General features: G+C 42.3%; 1 protein-coding gene across 3 annotated transcripts in view; it reads left to right on the plus strand.

The window, feature by feature from the left end:
- The window catches only part of LOC115787427 (F-BAR and double SH3 domains protein 1-like), a 34,335-nt gene extending 12,012 nt beyond the window's left edge, over positions 1-22,323 (plus strand). The window contains exons 4-22 of one of the 3 annotated variants that reach the window (XR_004020501.1): positions 67-140; positions 1,228-1,372; positions 1,474-1,610; positions 2,337-2,400; positions 3,726-3,854; positions 4,252-4,374; positions 5,718-5,813; positions 7,423-7,539; positions 10,393-10,497; positions 11,826-11,981; positions 13,347-13,472; positions 16,790-16,873; positions 16,965-17,109; positions 17,494-17,594; positions 18,315-18,452; positions 18,543-18,702; positions 18,779-18,834; positions 18,914-20,687; positions 20,810-22,323. Coding sequence is in view for 1 of the 3 variants with exons in the window: in XM_030740129.1 (XP_030595989.1) it covers positions 67-140; positions 1,228-1,372; positions 1,474-1,610; positions 2,337-2,400; positions 3,726-3,854; positions 4,252-4,374; positions 5,718-5,813; positions 7,423-7,539; positions 10,393-10,497; positions 11,826-11,981; positions 13,347-13,472; positions 16,790-16,873; positions 16,965-17,109; positions 17,494-17,594; positions 18,336-18,452; positions 18,543-18,702; positions 18,779-18,834; positions 20,810-20,860 (1,986 nt within the window). In the remaining 2 variants the exon portion in view is untranslated. The remainder of the gene's footprint in view (positions 1-66; positions 141-1,227; positions 1,373-1,473; positions 1,611-2,336; positions 2,401-3,725; positions 3,855-4,251; positions 4,375-5,717; positions 5,814-7,422; positions 7,540-10,392; positions 10,498-11,825; positions 11,982-13,346; positions 13,473-16,789; positions 16,874-16,964; positions 17,110-17,493; positions 17,595-18,314; positions 18,453-18,542; positions 18,703-18,778; positions 18,835-18,913; positions 20,688-20,809) is intronic. The other 2 variants (XR_004020502.1, XM_030740129.1) reach the window with 2 other exon arrangements.
- Positions 22,324-22,374: the final 51 nt, after the last annotated feature.

The raw sequence follows: 22,374 nt of genomic DNA on the forward strand, positions 1-22,374 counted from the left end.
TTCTCAATAAATGACACTTTTTTGCTTTGGGTTGTAATGTGTGGTTTGTTTGTTTGTTTTTTTCAGGCTCTTCAGAGGTTAGCTATCCAGTACCAAAAGAAAGACTGGCAGAGAGGAAATACAGATGCTATCACTTCTGGGTAACTACGCAGCTTTACAGCACGCGGCCTTCTCAGCAGCTCTTACTGGTTTCTGAGAGTGATTTTAGTTTGAAAAACCAATCACTAGATTTTATCGTTTTGCTGTCAGTTTTGGTAAGTTTGGAAGTTACATCAGCAAAACAGTGGAAGTTAAACAGAATGCTGAGAAAAATGGAGGATTGTAAGAGTACTTATGCCAAAGTGTGTGTGTGTGTGGGTGAGTGGGTGTTGGTGGATGTGTACCATTAAGCAATGGCAAACCAAACACCAGGGCCATTTGAATTCAAATAGGGACACTTTATCCATCTCATCATCTGTTGTTCAGCTAATTAAGACGTGATATCTTGATATAGAACAAATTTAACTTGTTGGACATTTGGGGAACCGTGTTTGGATAACGTACGTAGGGCAGCATGAGTAATATTAGATGTAACTCTATCAACATACGAACAAAAGAAACAAGGTTACAAGGCCATCTCCAGCTCTCTACAAAGAAGATAGAGATAAAGAGCTACAGGGATACGTGACCATGGATGGAGGTTAGACCTGCTAGCCTGCTAGATGAGCCATAAACTGGATTTAAAAGAAAGATGTCACCACTGGTTCATTCCCAGGATGTCAAATACTGATTTGTCAAAGCCAGGGTGACTCACAGACATGGGCAGAGTGTTCTTTGGTGTTCATGCTGTGATGCTCTGGGTGTAGGTAGTGGAGAGACAGAAACCTTTTGGCATCACCGGTAAACGCACTGATGTTTGAAGCCTTCAGTGTTTGAAGCACTGCTGACCGCTTTGGTGTTACCACTGCCATCTCACAGCAAGAAGGTTCCTGGTTTGAACCCTGGCTGGTTCCTTTCTCTGTGAAGTTTGCATGTTCCAGCTTCTTAATGAGGACATTAATGCACTTTAAAATCTGTGCATTATGTGTCTGTGTTTATTAATGCTGTGGCTGGTGTGTCAGAGCATCAATACATGGTGGCACCCTGTGTGTGTGTTAGTAGTATTTGACACCCTGGGATTGGTGTCACGCCTGTAACTGAAAAGTGTGTGATGATTGTGATATGAATGCAGTGTGTGTGTGCTTTCAGGAGTGTGTTTAGTGTGTGGCGGTCTGTGGTCGATGCTACAGCTCAGACTGCCGCATCACGACTTTTTGCTGCAGAAGAATACCGCCGGCTGATTGGACAGGTCTCCAGAAGTCTCCACAATGCAAAAGATGTCCGGACTAAGAGAGTGAGTCAGCAGACACAGATTAAATACTTCAAATGTTCAGCTCATTAAGTGCATGAAATGGCTGAATGTATCACTTTGGGTTGTGTGCGTTTGTGTATTAGGGCCTGGAACAGCTCCAGAGAGTGCAGGCTGAAGTGGTGGATGCTCTACGGGAACTTCACAGGGTCAAAAAGTGTTACTACGACTTTAGTCACATTGCCAATGTGGCCCGTGAGAAAACTGCAGATGCGCAGACCAGGTCAGTGTTTCAGTAAGGAGGTCAGAGTTTCAGTAAGGTCAGTGTTTCAGTAAGGAGGTCAGTGTTTCAGTAAGGTCAGTGTTTCAGTAAGGAGGTCAGTGTTTCAGTAAGGAGGTCAGTCACTCTTATTGGCAAAATCAAATCATCTTCTGAGAGTGTTGGTGACATGACTTTTAACTGGCATTTAAACTCTGGATCTCACAGCTCATCCCATCTCGTTTCTTTCATCTAGCAAACACTGCAAAAGTGAAAGCTTTACTATCAACCAACAGCTTTTAATACACACTAATGTCCTCTAGATTATTAAAACTCCCTCCTCAGCCTTCACTAATGCATCTTCAGTTGGTCCAGAACAGCCAGGCTGCGTGATTATACATCATGTTTATTCTTGCCTCCCTTTATTGGCTTCCAGTGAAAAATTCAAATTAATTTTGGCATTTTGGCCAGGTCCCTGCAGCACATGTGCTCTGTAACAGCCACTGGCTTCTCCAGTCTGATAGAGACATTTAACTTTTCCTCCATTCTTCTTTTAAAATAGTTTAATAGTAATAGTACAGTAAGATGTGCTTGTTGTGCAAAAATATACACAACATGGTCTGGTGTAGAATAAATAGATGCAGCAGGTTTTGATATATATTTTTTTCTCTTTCAAAAATAATATTTCAGGGGTTGGGCATGGGTGGGTAGGGTGACCTGGCCTTAATCTGATTTGACTTTGTCTTCCAGAGCCAGAAAGAGTGAACATGGAATTTTTCACTTCAAAACAGGACTACATAAAATAACTACTAAGGTATGGATCTGAAATGAGCTGTTTGGTTTTTATTTTTCTGGTGAGCTGTGTACTGGTCTAAGTTGTTTTCTCCTCTGTTTATGAACAGCTGAAAAAGAGTTGTCACAGGATAATCTTCTACTATTCTGGGGGTCCTTTCCCCTCCAATTATATTCCAGTTTCTCCCAGATCAGACTAAATGTTTAACTTCTCGTGAGTTCTGGGTCTACTCTGGGTGGTGTCCTCTGGGATAGTCTGAGGTGTTCTACTGGATTTAGGTCAGGCGAGTGTGGGGGCCACTCAGAGGTATCAGTTGCTTCATCCTCCAGGAACTGCCTGCATACTCTTGCCACATGAGGCCAGTCACTGTCATGCACCACGAGGAACCCAGGAACCCACTGCACCAGTGTAGGTTCTGACAACAGGTCCAAGGATTTCATCCCGATATCTAATGGCAGTCAGGGTGCCGTTGCCTAGCCTGTAGAGATAGCAGGCACCGTAACGTTCTCCGTGGCTCCTCCAGACTCTTCCATGTCTGTCACATGTGCTCAGGGTGAATCTGCTCTGATCTTGTGAGGAGATCAGGGCCCCAGTGGTGAACCTGCCAATTCTGATATTCTATGGCAAATGCCAGGTAATGTGCACAGGGCCCACTAGGGGATGTCAGGCCCTTCTCGTGCTCCTGAGACTGTGCTGGGAGACACAGCAAACCTACTGGCAATGGCACGTATTGATGTGCCATCCTGGAGTAGCTGGACTACCTGTGCAACCTCTGTAGGGTCCAGGTATGACCTCATGCTACTAGTAGTGACACAGACCCTAGCCAAATGCAAAACTAGTGAAAAAACTGAAAAGACGAGAAGGAAAACTATGTCAGCGGCCTCCACCTGTAAAACCATTCCTGTTTTGGGGGTTGTCTCATTGTTGCCCCTCTTGTGCATTTTTTGTTAATTTTATTAAAACCAAAGAGCCTGAAACTGTTTACCAACCCCCTCTGCTACGTAACTGATCAGATCACTGTGCCAGAGGTTTAACTGACTTAACGCAATGCTCTGATTAAACGGGGTGCTGTGGCGGCTCAGCGGTTGAGCTGCATGGCTGTGGTGCAGGTGGCCCTCTCTCTCTCTCTCTCTCTCTCTCCCCACTTTTCTGTCTTCACTGTTCACTATCCAAAAAATATCTTTAAAAAAAAGTGTTTGACTTTTTTGAGCAGTGTATCAGAACATAATTTTCTAAGATTTACATTTATTGCTTTTAAATGAACCCATATGAATGTGATGTTTCATAGTTTCACTTGTTTACATCACTGTGTGTGTTTGTGTGTGTGCGTGTGTGTGTGTTTGCAGCTCACTGCCAGACTCAAAGAGTGTGAAGACCGTTTGGCTGAAGTTCGTAATGAGTATCTGCTGACACTAGCAGCAGTCAGCGCTCATCGACAGCACTACTACACAAATGACTTACCATTTATCATGCAGGTAACACGTATACACTAACACAGTCACAGGCCAGTACACTGACACACTTTTATTTCCTGAAATGTGACATTTTTGAAGATGGAATGGACCACAATCTCCTGATGCAACATGTTTGACAGCTTCTTCTTTTAATGAATGAGTGTCAACACAAAGTGCTTGATTGATGATTTTGCCGTGTGCAGTTTAGTCTGCTGTATTTGACAAGAACAGGGAGCCACAGAAAGCACACACACCGTTGGTGAATAGGGTTCAGTAGGGTCTTAATAGCAACATTTTGTCTCTGGAAAATGTTTATCTGGCAGTTCAAACTGAGTCATAACCATAGTGTTGAGAATATATGAACCAATTAGAATTTTTTTTTTAAAAACTGACTCTTGTCCCTTTCTTACCTCATCAGCAAATGGATGGTGATATTTATGAGGATCTGAAATGCCATTTCACCTTGCTGTGTGGGACCGAAATGGATTGCTGTCTGACTACACACAAACAGTACAGCAGAGTGTGGGACAGTGTTGCAAAGGTCGGTATTGTATATATGAATGCACACAAATGAGAGATGAAGGGTTCTCCCTCTACATATGCAGTATATTTACAGTGTGCAATTAGCTACAGAGGGATTCCTTGGTGATTATTCCCATTTAAAGTAGACCTATTCTGCTTTTCCTGGTTTTCTGTTATGTTATATATAATACAACAGTGTTGGATGGTCATACATGGCTTCTTAAAAATAGATTTTTATAAAGGTGTTGCCTTGTTTGGAAAATTACAGTGTGACTGTACCCTATAGGACTAATCAGGAACTGAGACACAGGCTGGGCAGAAGATGTGTTAAGGAGGGGGAAAGGAACTGAAGTGCCAGGGTTTGCTGTGTGCAGAGTGGGTGTAGTTTTGTGCACCCAAAGGCAGTTCACAGGAGGCAGAGGTTAGCATAAGGGAAGAGTCTTTAATGAAAGTGCAAAAATAAGGAAAATAAGTCAGAACAAAATGAAAACCAAAGCCAGCCAGGACTCACAAGGAATGATCACTTAACTGGGAAACACTCACAGCAATATGCAACAAGTCAACAAGGGCGAAGGGGAGACTGAGAGGGTAAATACAAGAGGTACCGAGGCATGTGATAACAGGCGAGGAACACAGCTGGGAAACATCGTGACAGACTCAAGATAAGAACCTTCTTGGTGTGAGGCAACAGTGTTTACCACACGTGTTTTGACCATCCAGATACTTGTACAAATAAGCTCACCATGTAACACACAATGGGAACGCAATTTACATGTAGATGTATAGAAATGACATAAACAGTGAAGTGTGTTGATGCTGTCTGCTAGTCTAATTTACAACCAAATAAAATCTCAATCAAATGTCATATAAACAATAAAAAAACTTCGATTAAATCACAGAAATTACACATTGTTTTAAAGGCTGGTCTCCCACAGTAGCTTTGAAACCAGACAGAGGACGTCCCTCACCTCTCTGGAGGAGGTGTGATTAGTGTAGACTGGTTACAGGGGGGGGGCAGAGTTTGGAGGGAAAGAAGGAGGGAGGTCAGGGCAAAGAGTTAAATGAGAGGCCTGTGTTTGATATTAAAGTTGTTCAGAGAGAAGCAGAGAAGATCACTAGTACACCCACAAGGCCAACCTCTAGAAGAAGCTGGAGTTTACAGAGAGAAGGTCAACAAATACACAAAATGTGTGAAGCAGCGGGAGAGTGCAGGCTAACGGGGACGCTTCCAGAGTTGTTCCCTGGACATTTTGAGCAGTTAACGGACATTTGACCTTTCATGTGTTCATGTTTTGTTCAAGTGGAAAGGGCCTTTCGGAGGTGTAAATGCTTTTGTTTAATTAGTTCTTGGTTGTGTTGCAGGTGACCAGAGAGAGAAATGTTCAGCAGTTTCTACAAGAATCAGTTTCTTTCAGCAAAACTCCTGAATTTACCTTCCAGCCTGCTCCGCGTGACAAGGTGTGTCTGTGTCAGAGTGAGCACACTTGTTAGCTTTGAGACACACCCTGGTTTTTATGGTCACACATTCAGGATAGAAGTGCCAAGTTTAGATTGTAGCAAGAAGTCTGGTAAGTTTTAGGGCATGCATACTGATGGAAAGTGCTGAAAGTGGACACTTCACACACTATAGTGGAGTTTTGTTGATGTTACAGCTCCATAGTGTAGTGATTCACATATTTACCTAAACAAGCAACATGCTGCTGGTTCAGTCCCAGGAGGGAACACAAATCCTGTTAGGGTTCTGTCAGGGAGAGCGTCCACTGTCAAGTCTGTCAATCCAAACACTAAAAAAAAATGTTTGATTTTGCAAACACTGGCAAAACAAATGCATATAAAGTATGAGAGCAGCTAAAAGTGGTTCTTTCTTCTTCTACAGTTGGTTAAATAAGGAGACGAGCTGCACTTGCCCTCTATCAGCTTTTTTTTCATTATAAGCCTCATCTGTCAACCTGTCCCCACCTTGAACCCACCTGTCACTCCTACAGCACACCTCACCACTGTCTCACTGTCCTCATACATGTCCTTCACCACCCTCAGATACTACTCCTGCTGACTCTCTCTATACTTCTCTATCAACACCTATGTTGTAAAGAAAATACTGCACCCGTAGTGCTGTGTGATGAAGCCATGCTGCTGTTCACTGATTGTTCTCACTCTTCAGTAACTCTCTCCCATAGCTTCATAGTATGGCTCAGCAATGTTATCCCTCTGTAGTCACTACAGCTCTGTGCATCACCCTTGTTCTTGAAAATCTGTATCAGTGCACTGCTTCTTCATTCCCGAGGCATCGTCTCACTCTCCAGCATTGTGTTAAACAATCTGGTTAAAAAGTCCACTGCCCTCTCTGTCCTAGATATTTCCACTCCTCCGTAGGTATGTCTTCTGGACCAACAGCATTTTCATTCTCTTCATAGCTGCCCTCATTTCCTCCTTCCTAATCCTCTACACTTCCTGATTTACTAACTGTCCTCCATCTGTCCTCTCTCTCTCTCATTTTCTACATTCATCATCTCCTCAAAGAACTTCTTCCATCTTCTCTCTTCTCTCGTTATTACATTTCCATCTCCATCCTTAATCACCGTAGCCTGCTGCACATCCGTTCCATCCTTTTTTGCAGTTTCCGTGGACATTTCTTCAGTTTCCACTATTTAATCCTTGCTTCTGCCGTCACTCACTTCTTCTTTTTGATTTCCAAAGTCATCCTACAGACTACCATCTGATGCTGCCTAGCTACATTCTCCCTGACACCACCTTGCTGTCTCACTTTCAGATTGCACCTTCTGCATCACCCCAGTTCTCTTCACCTACATTTACATAACACTGCATTTAAAAAGATTCTGTTCTGCAAAATCTCTTTCTTGTAATAAACTAGAAAATAAAGCTGTTAAACATTTAGTGAATTAGAAAGGGTTTTTTTTCACTGAAATGTAATAAACTGGAAGTATAAATAATACAAACTGAAAATACTGCAGTAAAGTACAATTACTTCAAAAGGTATCTGTGTACATTATCATTGTGGCCACCACCACAAATAAAGTATATGGATGTTTTGCATTCCTCTTCATAGGTGTCTACGCTGCAGGAAGTTTGTGCTTCAGAAGAGGAGGGCTGCCTGGTGAAGGAGGCTAAGAAATGGGCTGCCAAGGTGGCTAAAGATCACAAGATTGTTGTCCATGGAGAGAGGGTGAGAAACTGGTAGAGAAGTACTGTGATGATTGTGAAATAGTGGGCCCTCACTGGTTTTCTGTATTACTGTGTCTTTATTCTTTAGGCCTCCATCAATCCATCAACAGCTTTGCTTTAACGCTCAGCTTTTTTTTTTTTTTAACCACAACAGACCAGCACAGCGTCCGCATCACTGCAGGCACAGCCCCAATTGATCTGCCAATCTCCAACTCCCTTTCCCCCTCCCTATAATACTTTAACTGCTCCACTTGGGGCAGCAACTCATCCCCCACCTTTTTCCAGCTGAGGACCATGACCTCAGACTTAGAGGTGCAAATTCTCATACCTGCCACTTCACACGGCTGCAAACCGCTCCAGTGCGAGCTGGAGGTCACCACCTGATGAAGCCAACAAAACCACAAAAAAGCAGAGATGAGATTCTGAGGCCACCAAGGCAGAAATCTTCTACTTAGTTATGCCTAGAAATGAAATGTACATAAAACTTATGACTAGAATCTGTGACAAAGGGTCTAACACCCACCAGAAATGAGTAAGACTTACTGCCAGCAACACAGACCAAGCTCTCAGTGCAGTTGTACAGAGAATGAATGGCTCATAACAGTGGGCCAGACACCCCGTACTCCCACAGCACCTCCCACAGGATACTCTAAGGAACGTGGTCGAATGCCTTGTCAATGTCCATGAAACACATGTATACTGGCTGGGCAAACACACACTCAAATGTCCTCGAGAGGATAAAGAGCTGGTCCAGCATTCCTCTTGAGTCTGACTGATGAATGAACTCTCCTTTCCAACACCCTGGCATAGACCTCCCTGGCAAGGCTAAGCAGTTTGATCCCCCCGACAGCTGGAGCATACCCTCGTGAAGCTGGTGAACCACCACCCCAGTCTGCCAATCCAGATCTCACGTGATGCTGCAGAGGTGGGATTAAGGAGGTCCTCGAAGTATTCGTTCCTTCACCTGACAATATCCTCAGCTGAAGTTAGCAGCACTATACACCGTGTGGGTAGAGCACCGCTTTCCTGCTTTCCCCTCAGCCTGATGGTTTGCCAGAATTGCTTTGAGGCAGTCTGAAAGTGTTTTTTCACCAAACTCCTCCCACACCCGAGCTTTTGCTTCAGCCACCACCCAAGCCACATACCGCTTGGCCTGCTGGTACTCATCACCTGCCTCCAAAGTCCTACAGGCTAGCCAAGCCTAGTAGGACTCCTTCTTCAGCTTGATGGCTCCCTTCACCTTTGGTGTCCACCATCTGGTTCAGGGATTACCCCAGGGCAGGCGTGAACCACTTTGCAGCCGCAGCTCCAATGTAGCAGCCTCAACAATGGAGGTGTGGAACATGGTCCATTCAGACTCCATGTCCTCAGCCTTCCTGAAAGTTCTGTCGAATGTTCTGCTAGAGGTGGGAATTGAAGATCTCATGGATTAGGGCCTCTGCCAGGTGCTCCCAGTGCAACCTCACTATTTGTTTAGGTGCTCTAGATCTGTCCAGCCAGACAGACCAGGTGGTGATCAGTTGACAGCTCTGCTCCTATCTTCACCCAAGTGTCCAGAACATACAGCCACAGATCTGATGATACAATTACAAAATCAATCATCAACCTGTGACCTAAGGTATCCTGGTGCATGTGCACTTATGCACATCCTTATGTTCAAACATGGTTTTAACTATAAGACAAACTGTGGTTTGTACAGTAGTCCAATAACAAAACGCCACTGGGGTTCAGATCAGGCAGGTGTCATGCCCCACCAGGTCTCACTGTTTTTGCCCACTTTATGCCTATTTTAAAATATTTCATCTCTCATTAAATTTCCTCTAAAAGGTGAAATAAAAATTGATAGATCTTGGAGGTCAGGGGGCCTTATGGTGTTTGAAAGGATTTAAAGTGCCCTCCATAATTTTTGGGACAGTTTTTGTAGTTTTGCCTCTGTACACCACCACAGTGGATTGTAAAGCAAGAAATGAATATGTGACTGAAGTGCAGACTTTCAATTTTAATTCAAGGGGATATACAAAAATATTGCATTAACTATTTAAGAATTACAGCCATTTTTATACACAGGCCCATTTTCAGAGGTTCAAAATGAATGGGACAAACTAATATAAATTTAAAGACTTTTTAATACTTGGATGAAAAAAACCTTTGCAGACAATATTTGCTTGAAGTCTAGAACCAACAAACATCGCCAAATGTTTTGTTTCCTCCCTTGAGATGCTCTGCCAGGTCTTGTTTGTTGGTCTTTCTGAATTCAGTTTTGAATTAATAACTGAAAAGCATGCTCTATTTGGTTGAGATCAGGAGACTAACTTGTCCAGTGTAGAATATCCAGTTTCTTTACCTTGAGAAATACTTGGGTTACTTTTGCAGTATGCTTTGGGTCATTAATCTCACTGATTTAGAAGATCTTATTTAGCTTGGATAAGAGTTTGTTGCTCTATTTAAAAAAAAAAAAGCCCTCCTTAAAGTTATTCATCACTGACTGAAGAAACTAAGAACAACCCCCAGGTTTCTTTTCAGCACTGTAGCCAGGCTGACAGAGTCTGTCGTGGCTAGTGTGTGGCTGAAGCAGGGAGACCCCAAAATGCTGGACTCGGAGATGATGAGCTTCCCATATTTTATTAAGCTAAACATTTATGTTATACGAGGATAAATTTGCACCACTAAAATGTTATTTGAGGGAAAAACTGGAATCCATTTTAACAGATAGACGATAGAGAAGCTAGAGCTTAATGTACGATTGTTTATTATTAAAATAATTGCTCTTAAAGTCCAAAATAATGGTGTTTTAGGTTTGTACTGATCTTCTAATGAAGATGGTATCGTCTTTTCTTCTGTTTCACTGCGTCAGGCTCTACAGATGTTGGAGAGCCGGCTGAAGCTTTTGTCCGGGGAGACGGCGCTCAGTGTGGAGCAGAAGATGGCAGAGGTTCAGGACGGCGTCAGGAAGGCCAAGGTGCTTGTTTGTGAATGTGACTCCATCCTAAAGGTTCAAATCTAGCATTAGCCTTTCTCATTGTGTTTTGAACACACCGCTATTGTTCCTACACAAACTTCACTGCTAAAGATATTTTGTTACTGTGTTGATGCACGTCTCATCTGAGTCTCACAACTCATTTAAAGAGTTTGTGCTTTTGTCCATCAGACCTTCAGTATTTCACAACAGTGAGCACACCCCTCACATTTCTGCAAATATTTTATTATATCCTTTCATTCCTGTCATGAGACAACACCATAGAAATGAAACTTGGATATAACTTAGAGCAGCCAGTGTGAAAATAACTCAACAGACAGCCATTAAAGCCCAGAGAGTGACACTTCACAGTGAACACGTCCAAATTGTGTCCATAGTGTCAGTATTTTGTGTGGTCACTATTGTGATATTGTTAAACCCCGAGGGATTAGTGTGAACAGATCTTACCCATACAAATCAAATACAGTACCAGACCGCAACGCCCCATAGAAATGCAGCAGATCTTAGACATAAATATGAAAAGTGGCAAAAGTAGTAGAGTATGATTTTTTTTTAAAATGTTACTCATGTTTTATTTTCACTTGTCTTGCAGTGATCCATCCAGAGTTAAAAAACAAAGTAAAACTAAAAGTAGGCCGTGTGTGTCTGAAACCTCTCTGTGACTTTGCACAGCACAGAGCCACAGTCCTCCTCACAAACACACACAGTAATGGATTACAGCTGCAGCTGTTTGCAGTTGCTGCACATACATGTACACACCTCGCAGAGAAAAAGAGTACATATAGTTGAGTGCGTGGATGTGGTTAACACACTGTGGATCTGTCACCGAGAAAGCAGAAGCATCTTTCTTGTGGGTGTTTGATGATGACTCTGTACGTGACGCTACAGTTTTGGTTTCCTTTATTCTGTTCCGGTTATAGAAGTAGACAGTTGGCTTCATGCAGCAATTTTCTTTCACTTGATTATTTTAATATTAAAAAAAACTTTAAAGATATCACTTTTGTGCATGTTTTGCAGTCATGAAGGAGGGTTTTTCCCAATGATTTATATGTGATTTACAGGTGTGATGTTTAACAATAGCCTCTGGAAATCTATATCACACTGAAGCTGAAAATATGCACACTGTCATGTCTGTGTATTCAGATTTAACTCAGAAGGATTGTAATTTTTGGTGTTTATCGGCAGTTTAACTGAGGCACACATGGTCAGATTGCTTTCAGCTGTTGGCCAAATCAAATAGTATCAGCGTCATTTCTGAAAATACTGCAGATATGTCTGCCTGTGTGTAACTAAGTTTCCCGGTTTCTCAGCTGAGCAGGGCGAAGGCAGAGGCCCGCCTGGCACTGCTGTCAGAGAGCACGCCAGGAGCAGAACAATGGCTTCACAACACCATGAACCAGGTGGAGGAGGAGCTGGAGAGAGAGCGACATCTCAGCGAGCAGAGGAAGTCTACTGAAGACTTTTCAGTATGCAGACACACACACACACACACACACAGAAACAAACTGAGTGGTGTTTTTATCACAAAGATAAAAGATAACTTATATTTTAAAGATGATAGCTTCTGCACATTTCCAGCATTGTTTTCATTCCTGGCCTTAAATCTTTCTTATTATCTTATTCTTGGCCTCGGTGTAGCTGTCAGTTCATCCTCTGTGAAACATTTTAGCTACTCCTCCTTTAAAGGTACTTTTGTTATTGTGGGCAGCATTTTTTCCTGCTGGTGTGTCAGAGTGTGCTTGGTGTGCTCTAAAGCCACATTATAGATTACAGCATTCTTCATTACTGACCTAGTTAAATGAAGGTAACACTGTCTCGGTGCACCATCTTCTGGTACAGATAGGTACTACATGAACATACGCTCCATCTGTAGTTCAAATTCAGCAGAGCTCTTCAGTGTCTACCAAGGAGCACTTTTTAATCAGAGTATAGCATCAAGTTCTGGGTTACTGATCTGGTCAGTTTAGTAGCAGAGGGGGTTGCTAATCAGTTTCAGCTGAATTGTTGTTAATGAAAATAACTACAGGTGCAGTAGCGGAGCAACAATGAGACAACCTCCTAAACAGGAATGGGTTTACTGGTGGAGGCCTCTGACATCCTCATTTTTCTCACTGTTTTTTCACTAGTTTTGGTGGGGCTTCTGAAAAAATTAGGAATATCTCCCTTTTTTGACTTGAGGGGATTTCTTGCACATATCCTGACCTCACTGTTTGAAACTGTAGCATTGTTTATTATAAGCATCCACCACTGGAATAGTATATATGTGACAGAAAGTAAGGAAAAACAGAATACGTCGTCTTTAACCTGAACTTTGCCCTGACCTTAAACCCAGTCTTCAGCCTGTAAGAGTTACAAAGGGACTTGCTGTTTGTCTACAACAGGAGGACAAGTCCTCACAGTGTGACAGAAGTATGACCCCATACACACACACACACACACACACACACACACACACACACACACACACACACACACACTCACTGCTGTCTTGGTTCTGTCAAGCCAGTAAGAGTGACTCATTTTTAAAGATACCTGTCAAAATCGTTTTTTGGTTCCTTTATAAGTTTGTTGTTTAGCAGGATGTGGGGACTTTTCTACAAATCAGTTGTGCAATCTTGAATATATATTTAAGGCTGTTAGTCAATTTGTTATTTTGACATGAAGTATGAGGTTGGCCATGTTTTGTATTTGTCCAATTGTGAATAAAGGCATGTACTCTGTGGCTGTTAGCCTCAAGCCAAATGGTCTCTACTGTAGACATAAACCTTTAAAAAGGACCCACAAATGAAAAGAACTTAACTATTTTTCTCCAACAATACTTTGTTTTCCAGGAGGATGAGTTTGAGCTGACTGACTTTGAAGACTGTGGAGACAATGGAGACATCTTCACAGATCCAGTGTCAGCATCTGGAGTGTGTGTTTACCCTGCAGCCTGCAGAGTTATATACAGCTATCAGGTAGTGATCATTAGCACCCGCCACAGCACTTCAAATATTTGTATAGTTCTGTTAAAGTACGTGGAGGTATTGTGTTCAGACTAGGATGGTTGGACATACATAGTGACCAGCTAGCAACAAAAATCATTATGCCTCAACTGAAGGCCATTACTGGTGTGAAGGCATCTGTTAGTAGAAGCAGTTATTATGTTGCATACAGTCTGACAGGAGATTTACTGAAACTTACTGTGGCCCAGGGTAGCATAGGACAAGGGTGGGCTCAGCCCACCCAAATCTGATTCTTGCCCACCCAATCAAAATCTCCCATACCGCCTGTGGGCAGCGAAAGGTACTCCCATCAAGCTACGCCTACAATAGTTTTTATTTTCCACACTTTGACTTTCTCACACTCTGATTCAGGGCTGCACCCCCCTCGTTTCGTGGTTTTCCTTAATCTGGGTCACACTCTAGTTTCCATGTTAATATTTTTACTTCTTTTTACCATGAGCTTGTATCGTCTATCAGTAAATCTAGCACTGGGGTATCCCCAACAGCTCCCGTCCCGCTGCTGCCCATGCTGAAATATCTCCCCCTGAGCGGGTTACCTGCTCCGTCTCCTCCTCCTCTGTCCGATCAGCAGACAATCTGCTGACTAGTTTCTCTGCATGTAATAGCACAAGCACCCCTGATGCTAGTCCCACTCTAGCCACATCCCCAGACCCAAAGCAGGTCCTTCCTCTGGCCGTTTCAGCGCCAAGTCCTACCGTTGTGGACCTGAATAGCACTGTGCCCACACAGCCAGTGCTAGCTAACTATTGTGCCTTCGCCAATACGTTCCACACTAGACCTTGGCTGGAATACTCTGCGGCTCGGGACACATGTTTCTGCTTCCCGAATGAATTTGTCACAAAGTTTGCCCAAAAAAACGGAAGACTGATTCTGTAGTTTTTCACATTTTGCATTTTTTGCAGTTGCTGTTCTCTTTCTGTTGTACTGTTGTATAATAAAAAAAAAGAAAACAAAAATAATTAAAAAAAAAAAGTATATTCCAGCCACAGAAGGTCACAAATCTGTGTATTTTCTGTGATGTCCCAAACCCAGATAAATGGAGAGGGTATGTGTATATCTTTGTGTATTCAACTCCCAAAAAACAAACAAATATAGCCTAATATTTTGTGTCATATATATATATATACTTGCCCACCTACATTTTCAGTCTGCCCACCCAACTACAGTGGGCTAGAACCGGGCCTGCTGTGGCCCGTCACACACCTCCCCCCGGTGATTTAAAAGAAAAGTGTCCAGGCAGATTTAGAGGGTTTTGTAAAATCTACAACAAAAACATCTTCAGAAAAGTAGATTTTTTTTAAAGCCTGTCATGTAACATCTCATGTAACATTTTGTTTCCCGTGCTCATCATAACTATAATGAGAACTGCGCACAGTTGCAGTGTCTCCGTAACAGAGACGAACATGTAAGTGCAAGTCTTGCACATCTCATCATTAAAAACAGTATAAATTTAAAAGGAAAATTAATATATCAAATGATAAGATTGAGGGCTTAGAGCCAAGGGTGACGTTTCATCAACGTTACAGTAGAGCCAAAACAAAAAATGACCATAGTTTTCTCTTTTTTGATATACTGATTTTAGTGGGTTTTTTTAAGCATGTTTCTTTTTTATAAATTTATGACACAGTGCTTAATGAACAATAATCTTGTCTTTGTCATAAATGCACTTATGCCCTTTTGGCACCAATTTCTTGTGTGCATTCAGAGTTAAGTATTTTTGTTTTTTTGTTGAATAACTCTATTAATATTTTACTTCAGTAATATAAAATCTCTCTCAATTATGACCAAAATGTCAGCTACACCCCTCAATATATTACTTAGGATACAACATTAATTTTACTTTACTTTACGAGAGCATCTGGCCCTCACACTGTCTGCCCAGAAAAATTCTGGCCCTTGGACAAATGTAGTTGATGAGCCTGGACTTAAAATATCAACAGACCTCTATGAGATGTTGAGGTTTGGTCAAAATGAAGACCCAAATGCAGGACATGACAAGCATGTGCAACAAACAAAAAGCAAGCTTGAGCTTGTTACTGCCAGTGTTGCCAGCTTAGCAACTTTGTTGCTAGATTTAGCGACCTTTTAGACCACTTTTTAGTGGTTACTACTTAGAAGAGTTTAGGTTCAGTAGAATCCAGATGAAAGAGGTAATTTAAAAAAAAAGGCATCTATGCAAGGAAACACAAGATTTATATCCTTAAACTTAGTTGCAGCACTTTCAGAAGGGCATCTACTATAATGAAATTTATTCTCCACTGCAGTGTAATCCATTATTGTAAATTTAAATGTTAAGAAATGATCAGACAAAATAAGGTTTTCAGGGAATACTGTTAAATGTTTGGTTTCTATGTCATAGATCACAAGATCATTTTCAGTATCTCATATATAAGAGAGATAAGATAGTGTTTATTTGTCACATGCACAGTTATACACAGTACAATGCACAGTGAAATGTATTTTGTACCTGCAACCATATATACACACACATATAAATAAGAAGAATAAAAATAAAAAAAAGTAATTCACACTATACACTATACTCTATATACTATACACTATACACACTTTTTAAATTATAATATTTACATTGTGCAATAATGGTCCAGTTAGGGCTCAGAGTTGAGCAGACGGATGGCTTGTGGGTAAAAACTCTTCTTCAACCTTTCAGTCTTAGTCCTCAGGCAGCGGTAACGCCGGCCTGATGGGAGCAGGGAGAAGAGAGAGTGTCCGGGGTGGCTGGGCTGTTTTAGGATCTTCATGGCCCTCAGCCTGCACTGCTTGGTGTAAATGTCCTGCAGGTTGGGGAGGGTGGTTCTGATGGTCCGTTCAGCTGAACGAACCACCCTTTTTAGGGCCATGAAGTCCTGGTTGGTGCAGTTTCCCATCCAGGTGGTGATGCTCCCACGCATGATGCTCTCGATGGTGCAGGTGTAAAAGTTCCTGAGCACCTTGAGTGGGAGCTTGAAGTCTCTCAGCCGCCTGAGGAGGTAGAGACGCTGTCTGGCCTTCTTCACAGTGATGTTTATGTGATGAGTCCAGGACAGGTCCTGTGAGATGGTCACTCCCAGGTATTTGAAAGTGTCCACTCTTTCCACCTCAGCACCACTGATGACAAGTGGATGGTAATGACAAGTGGATCTCTCACTATATCATAGAGTAACATTGTTTTACATTCATACAGCTGTTTAATATCCTGCATTAACAGGTTTGAGGTTGAATAATAATTATTATATTTTAATGCCAAATGCCTGTTTTATCTCTTTTAGGCTAGCCAATCAGATGAGCTGTCAATCAAGGAAGGGGAGGAACTCCAAGTGATTGAAGATGGAGATATGGAGGACTGGCTGAAGGTAACAGCATCATTTTGCCATTTGAATTAGATAAAAATGCAATAGTGATTAACAACAAGACAGAAAAGTCACTGTGATGTGCTCTGTGCAGGTGTGTAACTCGTGCGGTCAGGTGGGATATGTTCCTGAACGGTATGTGCAGTTCCTGTGTCTACCAGCAGAGGACAGCACTCCGCTGGACAGTTCATACAGCTCCAACTTATCCACAGGGAATAAAGAGATGCCGAGGAGCAGAGGTCTGTGGATGTGTTTACACCTGCACCTACACTTGTTACTTACTGTACAGTTTATATGCCATTAGTGCTGCAGAGGGGACGTATTATCCATTATGTTGAAGGTGTGTTTACTCTTCCTCTGTCCCAGGCTGTAGAAATCCTTCCTAAAAGTTAGCTCAAGTCTATTTTCAACCAGTCAGTGAAATTCACAAGAAATAACTGAAAAACTAACATAAAATAAGAAGATTGCACTGATTAGCATGAATATTAAGATACTCTAATGTACCAGTGTGATCTGTTATGATGATGCTTTCAATGATATTTGTTTTAGATGTTTAAAAACTGAATACAAATGTACATGCTGATAAGATGATTATGTTCAGAACCAGCTCTGATGTGTCTCAGGTGTAGCCAGGGCTCTGTACTCCTACCAGGCTCAGAGCGCAGAGGAGCTTTCCTTCCCAGAGGGGGCACTAATCCACCTGATACGCCGTCCACGTGGAGAGGTGTGTGTGTTCTACGCTGCAGTGCATTTGCTTCGGAAATTGGATGTCACTCCCAAGTTTGAGCTCCCAAGTTTGTCTTTTTTAGCATGTTACATATGCACAACAGTGGCAGTACAGATGACAGGTTTTACAGTTTTGCTAATGATTATGTGCACTGCTGCCACCTTGGATCATGAAATCAAGGCTTCAAATTGCCGAGTTGGAAGTCTGTCTTGAGGGGGTGTTCCAGTTGAAAATTCTGACTGGGAGCTCTAAAATTCCAGCTTTGACTTCAAATTGAATGCTCCACCAATTCAAAGCTGTTTCTAAATAGGCCAAATATGCTCACAGAAAAACAGCCTTTCTTGACCACTGGGGAGAGCAGAACATGCTCCGCTGTCCTGTTAGCAGTCAGTGTGTAACGTCATCAACTCAAACCTAACACGACTCACCTGTGAGGTTTAGCTGTCAGTCTTAATTGTAACTGTTTAGACTGCGCTCTGCTTTCTGCCTCAGCTTGACATCAGTCTTCTGGTTCAACTGTTAAATGGTTCACATCAGAAAACATAATATCTCACAAGTACTCTTTCAAAGCTACACAGGAAGAGATGGGTCCACCTGCTTTTATCCATCAGCATTGTTCGTTAAACTTAAGTCCCTCAGGATGAAGGCTGTGAGAGATGCTTGGAAGGTCTGCAAAAATCTGAGTGAGTGAGTTTGCTGTGTTTTCCTGCTGTTTAGCCTGAGGGTGGCCTTTTTCAGGTGGATGATGGTTTTTGGGAGGGAGAGCTGAATGGATGTGTCGGTGTCTTCCCCTCACTGGTGGTAGAGCTCATTCGTGATGAAGGGGAAGAGAAGGAAGAAATTGAAGAGGATGCGGTGAGACTGGATTCTGGTCATCTGAATTCAAGATTCTGATTTTTTTTTTTTTTTTAGATCAGTTTTTCTGATGCTTATTTTTCTCTCCAGACTCTTCCAACTCCAACCATGCCCCCTTTCTCACCCCCCTTCCCCACCCCCTCAGCTCCTAGCTGTAATTCAGAACTGAGTGCTACTCCCCCTATCAGTGTGGATGACAAACAGCAGGCTGCTCCCATGGAAGGATCAAAGCTGGCAGGAAATCAATTAGGTAGACCGCAGTTTTGTATTTTCTCTCTAAAATGTGTTATTTGAGGTGTTTTACTCTGTGTCTGTTCCACCACCAGAAGCCGGAACCAGCAGCCACAGCTCTCCTGAACTCTCTAGCAATCGTCCAAGACCAGTAGGTGCTTTCAGAAAATAAATGCCTACCTCAAAATATATTTTTAAAAAAAAGTATTTATTGGAATATTTTTTCTGAGTTGAGGGTTGTGTCAGGTAGGGCATGTTTAGGGGGCAGCAAGAGACAAGGAAAGGCAGGAGTTTGGAGTGAGAGTAGGAACTTTGATTACGGGGACTATGACTGGTGAAGAGAGAAAGCAGGAGACCAGGTGTGAGGTGAGCAAGGCCAGGACCATTGGAACTGGTCCACCAGGTGTAGATAGGAAGATAAATGGAGTAAGGATAATGCTGAAGGAACAGCATTGTGGAAGTGAAGAGTGTCAGACAGGGCTGATGTTGAATGCTGTCAGTGTGTATGCCACAAAGGTTGGATGTGAGAAGAGAGAAATTCTGGAGTAAGTTGGATAAAGTGGTAAAGAAGGTACCGGGAAGGTGGGGGGGGGGGGGGGGTAGATTTTAATGGACATGAAGAGGTGTCAGGTAGGTATGGGGTTAAGGAGAGAAATACAGAAGGACAGATAGTAGTGGATTTTGTGAAAAGGATGGTGATGGCTGTAGTGAACATGTACTTCCAGAAGAGGGAGGATCATAGGGTCACGTATAGGAGTGGAAGAAGGTGACCACAGGTGCACTCTATCTTATGGAGAACATGCAGTCTCAAAGATAAAGGAGGGAAGCTTGAAGAGGGAAGAGTGTTGCACAAAGATCAGGGAGGAGCTGAGACAGGCTGAGTTACCAGAAGACTGAGAAAGTACAGCTGAGGGAAACTTCCAAGAAGGTGTTGGTGTATCCTCTGGACAGAGGATACACCGAGAGAACAACGAGACTTGGCAGTGAAATGAGGAAGTACAGGAAAGTATTCAAAGTAAGAGATTAGCAAAAAGTGGGATAGGGAAGATGAAGAAAGACAAAACAGTAGTCATGGGAGGCTAGGAATACAGCAGAGAGAGAGACAAGGCAAAGGAGACAGCTTATAGTGAGTTGTATGTGAGGCTGGACACTAAGGAAGGAGGAAAGGAGATGAGCTGGAAAGGATGGTTGTTAGGGTGGTTAAGGATAGATGGAAATGTAATAACGAGTAAAGAGAAGATGGAAGGAGTACTTCGAGGAGCTGATGAATGAAGAAACAGAGAGTGAGGACGACAGATGGGATGGAGAAGTCCTGGTACTGGTTTTCAACAAGGGTGCAGAGCTGCAGCAACCACAGAAGGATAAAGTTGATGAGCCATGCCATGAAGGTATGGGGACGAGTTGTTGAGGCTAGGCTAAGAAGAGAGGTGACGATCAGCGAGCAGCAGTGTGGTGAGAGATGTGGTGATGTTGATGGAGAAGTATAGAGTAGGTCAGACAGAGTGTGTCTTTATGGAGCTAGAGAAAGCATATGATAGGGTACCAAGAGAGGAACTGTGGTACTGAATGAGGAAGTCAGGAGCTGCAGAGAAGTATGTGAGGGTGGTGCAGGATATGTATGAGGACACCGAGACAGTGAAGAGGTGTGTGGTAGGAGTGACAGATGGATCCAAGGTGGGGGTGGGATTACATCAGGGATCGTCTCTGAGCCCCTTTTTGTTTGCCATGGTGAGAACAGGTTGATGAGGTCAGGCAGGAGTCTCCGTGCACTGGGATGTGATCAGTAGTGAGAGTAGGGAGTAGGTGGAAGAGAGCCTGGAGAGGTACAGGTATACAGGTATGCTCTGGAGAGAACAGGAATGAACATCAGTAGAAGACGTGTGAATGAGAGGGAGGCAGGCGGAAAGGTGAACATGCGAGGAGCAGAGAAAGCCAGGCAAGACAAAAAGAGGAAGACCACAGAAGATTCATAGATGTAGTGAAGGAGGCCATGCAGAGGATAGGGTGAGAAGAGCCACTGTAGTGCCCCCTAAAGGGAGCAGTCAAAGAAGGAGTTTGAATATTTTTGAGCTAAAAGGAATCAGTGCTTAATAACACACATTCATCATCTCTCTGCATTGTTTCAGTGTCGAGCACCCCCCCCTCCTCCAACACAGAAGTCTTCAACTCAGACTTGAGGCAGACTGGAGTCACAAGGGTCTTGTTGTAGCCAAAGCATTACTGATTTGCGCTATTTTGCCTGTTGGTTTCCTTGGTCATGTGGGGCATCACGCAAGTACAGTATTTGCTAATAGAAATGTGTGTATTACCCCCCCCTCTTCATATTATTACAGTCAGTAGGTTTGTAGCTTCAGCAGGTTATCAAGAAAGCATTGCAGCTTAGAGCCAAAGCAGTTTTTGTTTTGTCAAATATTGTGAAAACACCATTAGAAGGAATATTTTTTTAAAAAACAGCAAAATGCAAATTTTATTTAACCAACTAATAATAATAATAATCTTATCTTATTTACATATTTACAGGAGCTACTGCAAATCATGTAAAAATGAGGTGTAATACCACTGGTAAAAATTAAAGTTGGTGGCAAAAGTACAGACATTCTTAAGTAGAAGTACAGATACTTGGGTTAAGTACTGATTCAACTTCTTTACCAAAGTAAAAGTGAAAAAGTACAGGCTCTGAAATGTGAAAGTATGGAGATACTCTTTGGAAGGCATTTCTACCAGATATTTCTGTGCAAAACTTACTGAACCTTGTGCTATATTAATACAGTAATATTAATACCTGGGAAAACAAACTCTTTTTTTTCCAGTAGATTTTCTTTGTGTACCAGCTGTGATCAGCTGACCTGTGCTTTTTGTGGTTTTACTCAAATGAATTCAAGAAGATGGAAGCAGATGTTTGACAAGTTATCTGATTTCCACCATTCACTGTTTATACTGTCTTTATACTGACTGCATACAGCTGGTAAAAATGTTGAATTCAGAGAATGAATTTAAGCATCATCAACTTAAATTCAAATTTATCTCTGCTGCACTTGATGTAACCCATGAACACCACAGCCGCTGTGCACCAGCCCAGCACAGAGCTTTACAAGCAAACCTGTTCATCCTGCACTAACCTGCAGAGCATTTGAATAACACAAAGTTAGTGTACGTCAGTTTGTTTTGCAGGATGTTTCACAATATAAAAAAAAAAACACAACTTCACATCACATGAGGATCCAAGAAAATTCTACTCAAGTACAGTAATGAAGTATCTGATGACAAATGCTCACAAACCTCAATGACCTGAAGCAGCTTTGTAGAGCAGAGTGGGCCAAAACTTCTCCACCACACAGAGAAACAGTTACAGTTGTTGCTGCTAAAGGTGGTTCTACAAGCTACTGAATCATGAGGCCTACTTATACTTATAAAAAAAGCTTTTCACAGGCCTGCAGCCCTGTGAAAAGGGGCAGGTTTTGCAGGTTTTGCAACTGCTGAGGCAGTTGCAAAACCTGCAAATTCTATTCTTTATGCTGATAATATAATTCTATTCTTTATGCTGATAATATAATTCTATTCTTTATGCTGATAATATAATAATAATATGAGGCTTGTGTCATAAAATAAACTATTTGCTTCTGGATTTTTGAAGTACCCTCTTGTGTGTAACTGTTTTTGTACTGTATGTCGTTGTGGATTAAATGAAATT

The sequence above is a fragment of the Archocentrus centrarchus genome, chromosome 10, assembly GCF_007364275.1.
Source record: "Archocentrus centrarchus isolate MPI-CPG fArcCen1 chromosome 10, fArcCen1, whole genome shotgun sequence".
Taxonomy (NCBI): Eukaryota; Metazoa; Chordata; class Actinopteri; order Cichliformes; family Cichlidae; genus Archocentrus; species Archocentrus centrarchus.